Source organism: Scardinius erythrophthalmus (assembly GCF_964197995.2).
Source record: "Scardinius erythrophthalmus genome assembly, chromosome: 25".
In the NCBI taxonomy this organism is placed as follows: domain Eukaryota; kingdom Metazoa; phylum Chordata; class Actinopteri; order Cypriniformes; family Leuciscidae; genus Scardinius; species Scardinius erythrophthalmus.
This window is the reverse complement of record NC_138245.1, coordinates 14,298,910-14,302,531: the sequence shown is the minus strand read 5'-3', so window position 1 is coordinate 14,302,531 and position 3,622 is coordinate 14,298,910. Positions and strand designations below refer to the sequence as shown.

General features: G+C 33.6%; 1 protein-coding gene across 1 annotated transcript in view; it reads right to left on the bottom strand.

The window, feature by feature from the left end:
* Nucleotides 1–296: 296 nt before the first annotated feature.
* wipf2a (WAS/WASL interacting protein family, member 2a) overlaps nucleotides 297–3,622 on the bottom strand; it is a 16,595-nt gene continuing 13,269 nt past the window's right edge. The window contains exons 6-7 of the mRNA XM_081357669.1: nucleotides 1,535–1,649; nucleotides 297–1,454 (exon numbers count right to left, since the gene is read on the bottom strand). Of these exons, the coding sequence (XP_081213795.1) occupies nucleotides 1,414–1,454; nucleotides 1,535–1,649 (156 nt within the window). The 3' untranslated portion in view covers nucleotides 297–1,413. The remainder of the gene's footprint in view (nucleotides 1,455–1,534; nucleotides 1,650–3,622) is intronic.

The window sequence follows — 3,622 nt, the reverse complement described above, 5'->3', positions numbered from 1 at the left end:
ATTATAAAGCAGTGTATGACAATTATATTACGTCCTTATCGTAAAGAAGTCGAGTCAAGTCACCTTCATTTATATAGCGCTTTTAACAATATGGATTGTTTCAAAGCAGCTTTACAGAGATAATAGCAAATTACCGTAACAGATTGTTTAGGCTTTACAACAGCTCTAGGACAAAGTTATTGTCCAGCTAAAGTTAGTTTTGATTGATTCACTTCCGTCGCGAAGATCATTAGTTATTAACTTAGGGGCCGCTAACACAACACCGTTCTAAACAGCAAAAGGAGTACAATCAAATTATAATTCCCTTTCCCACCTTTTATTTCACAATTATGTTGACATGAATTTGAACACATTCAGAAACAGATTGGCATTTACAAGTCAGAATGATTGGTCACCAAATCCCAATAGTATCTTTTATACTTAACAGCCAGAAGTGCCTGAACATTATTAACACACTTGGTCACTTTATAACATATTATACAATGCAACACAATTAAAAAAATGCCAATTAGTGTTTTATACAAAATCTACTGAAATTTATTTCCTGAAATTTAGCTTAGGTTTAAAACAAAAAAGGTAAACGACCCAGAAACATTGGTACCCAGCCGGAAAAAGGGTGCAGATGATCCAGAAGATGGCAGTTGCAAAAACACAGTCTTCCGCAGATCTGCTGGCACTTAGTGTGTATTTGGTCAGTTATAAAGTAGTTTAGATTCAACATAGAGCCGATAAAAATAAAAAAGATATATTTTTAAAAAATCTTCTCTTAAAACTTATATGACAATATTGGCTCTGATTCTGTAGCGTGACCAGGAAAACACAACTACAGACCGAATAAACAAGAGGTTGTTTCATAGCCTTTGTAGTGTGAGCAAACACATTTGCAATTTAAACGATCTCATTCCTGATAGATTTGGAAAGCAAAAAAATAGAATTAAAGTAAGGATAAAAAGTGACAATAAAATGATTGTCCAGAGAAATACAGACTTTGCGTCTGATATGCATAGACATCAGTAATCTACAAGTGTTACACATTTCCTCATTGAATAAAAAACTTTGGTTGCTGTAAGTAACAAGCGGAATGTACACATCTAGCTTCACGGTAACTGGAGTTGTCTACTCTTGCTGTGCAGCTGTCATCAGACACAATAACAGAAGGTGCATTGTATAGGCAGCACAGGAATATTGCACAGTGTTTTCAGGTCTAGAGGTACAGCATTCTGGAGTGGTTTGGATCAGAGATCATGTAGCTATTAATTGTGTTTCCCTAAGAAAGATGTCACATTATTAGTGTATTTTTATGTGTAATTAACGTTTGTGTGACAAACACACTTAAATATATACTGTATACAGCATGTACGTATTTGTGTGTTTGTGTCATCTTTTTAGGTCCTTCTCATCCCTGAATGGTGTTCATCTTCCTCCAACAGGAGGCAGTGGAGGAGCACCTCTCCCTAAAGCAGGAGAACATAGTGAGGAAATGTGTAGAACAAAAACTGGAAAACTGTGGGTCAAAGTATCATCAGGTCTTTACCCTGGTTGTTTTTGCTGGGATAGATCTTCTGGAAGTGTCTATATTCTTCAGGTGGAGGCAGGTCCTCTATAGGGTGGAAGTTGAACTTGGACTCAAAATCATCTGAGAAGAGATATCAAACATTTTAAACATATAAAACCGTTAGCAATCAATGACTGAGCTATTTTGTGCTCCACCTGGGGATTGTTTAACTTTACCCAGGGTGCAACACTACCTCCACTTTGTCCAATGACCCGAAGCCTAAAAATTACACTACTTTTTTTTTGTCAATCATATATAGGTCTTTTACCTCTCAATTCTAACATTTTATTATTTTAATTGAAAATAAGCATTATTTTTATGGAAGCTTGTTTCAACCACAGAATAAAAAAGGTAATTGCGACTATATCTCGCAATTCTGACTTTATATCTTGCAAATGCGACTTCATGTCTCACAATTGTGACTTTTATATCTCTCAATTGCGACTTTATATCTTGCAAATGCGACTTCATATCTCACAATTCTGACTATAACTCACAAATGTGACTTTATATCTCACAATTGTGACTTTATATCTCACAATTGTGACTTTATATCTCACAATTCTGACTATAACTCGCAATTCTGACTTTATATCTCACAATTCTGACTATAACTCGCAATTCTGACTTTATTTCTCTCAATTGCGACTTTATATCTTGCAAATGCGACTTTATATCTCACAATTGTGACTTTATATCTCACAATTCTGACTATAACTCGCAATTCTGACTTTATCTCACAATTCTGACTATAACTCGCAATTCTGACTTTATATCTCACAATTCTGACTTTATATCTCACTATTGTGACTAACTCGCAATCTGACTTTATATCACACAATTCTGACTTTATATCTTGCAAATGCGACTTCATATCTCACAATTGTGGCTTTATATCTCACAATCTGACTATAACTCGCAATTCTGACTTTATCTCACAATTCTGACTATAACTCGCAATTCTGACTTTATATCTTCACAATTCTGACTTTATATCTCACAAGTGTGACTATAACTCGCAATTCTGACTTTCACAATTCTGACTTTATATCACAATTCTGACTTTATAACACGCAATTGCGACTTTATAACACAAAATTTCGCAATAAAGTCACAATTATCTTTTGAAATGTTTTATTCTGTGGCAGAAACAAGCTTCCATATATTTGTATGCATTCCACAAAAAAAGAAGAAAAGAAAAAAAGACCAGTCCAATTCTAGTGAACACGTCAATAATAATTCATGGCATTCAGTCATTAAGCATCTCTGCTGACCTCTAGTGGAAAACAAATTACATTAATCTGCATTTTTATGATTTTTGCCACTAGAGGGGCCTATATATTTTTTGGTTACACTTTATTTAAGGTGCCATTGTTACAGTGTAATTATATATTTAAGTACTGAGTAATATTAAGCAACTACATGTACTTACTATAGGGTTAGGGTAGGATTAGGATTTGGTTGAGGGTTAATTGCATGTAATTATGCATAATTTACTGTTATTACTATAGTAAGTACATGTAACATGTAACAAGGACACAGTAAAATAAAGTGTTACCTATTTTTTTATGGTAATTCTATATAGAGCTAATAAACTGGAATATGGGAACAAAACTCCAATTGACACTTTTTATGCATTCAGATATATATTTAGACATAAAATAAAATATATCTTTTGTAAAAAAAAAAATTTTTTAATTACATATTTTATTATGTGTGTGTGCATGTGTCTATGTACGTGAATGGGTTCTGCACTGGGGATATTCTAAAGTCTCATCCCTTCATTCGTGCATATGTGTGTTGGAGATTGTGGCAGATTTGTGTTTTTTGACAAAAAAAAAATAAAAAAATCTCCCATTCACTCCTTATGGGGGTCAAATTGACCCGTGAGGAAAGGATTCATTACCATTGTGAATTAATACAACCACAAGAATCCAGTCTTTTTTTGTGTAATAGTTAATCTTTTTAGTAAATGTTTTATTTTGATTAAATAAGCAACATGCAGATATAGGATTTTGTGTGGAATATCATTTACTGTAAACTGAACCGTACAGAGACACTGAATGA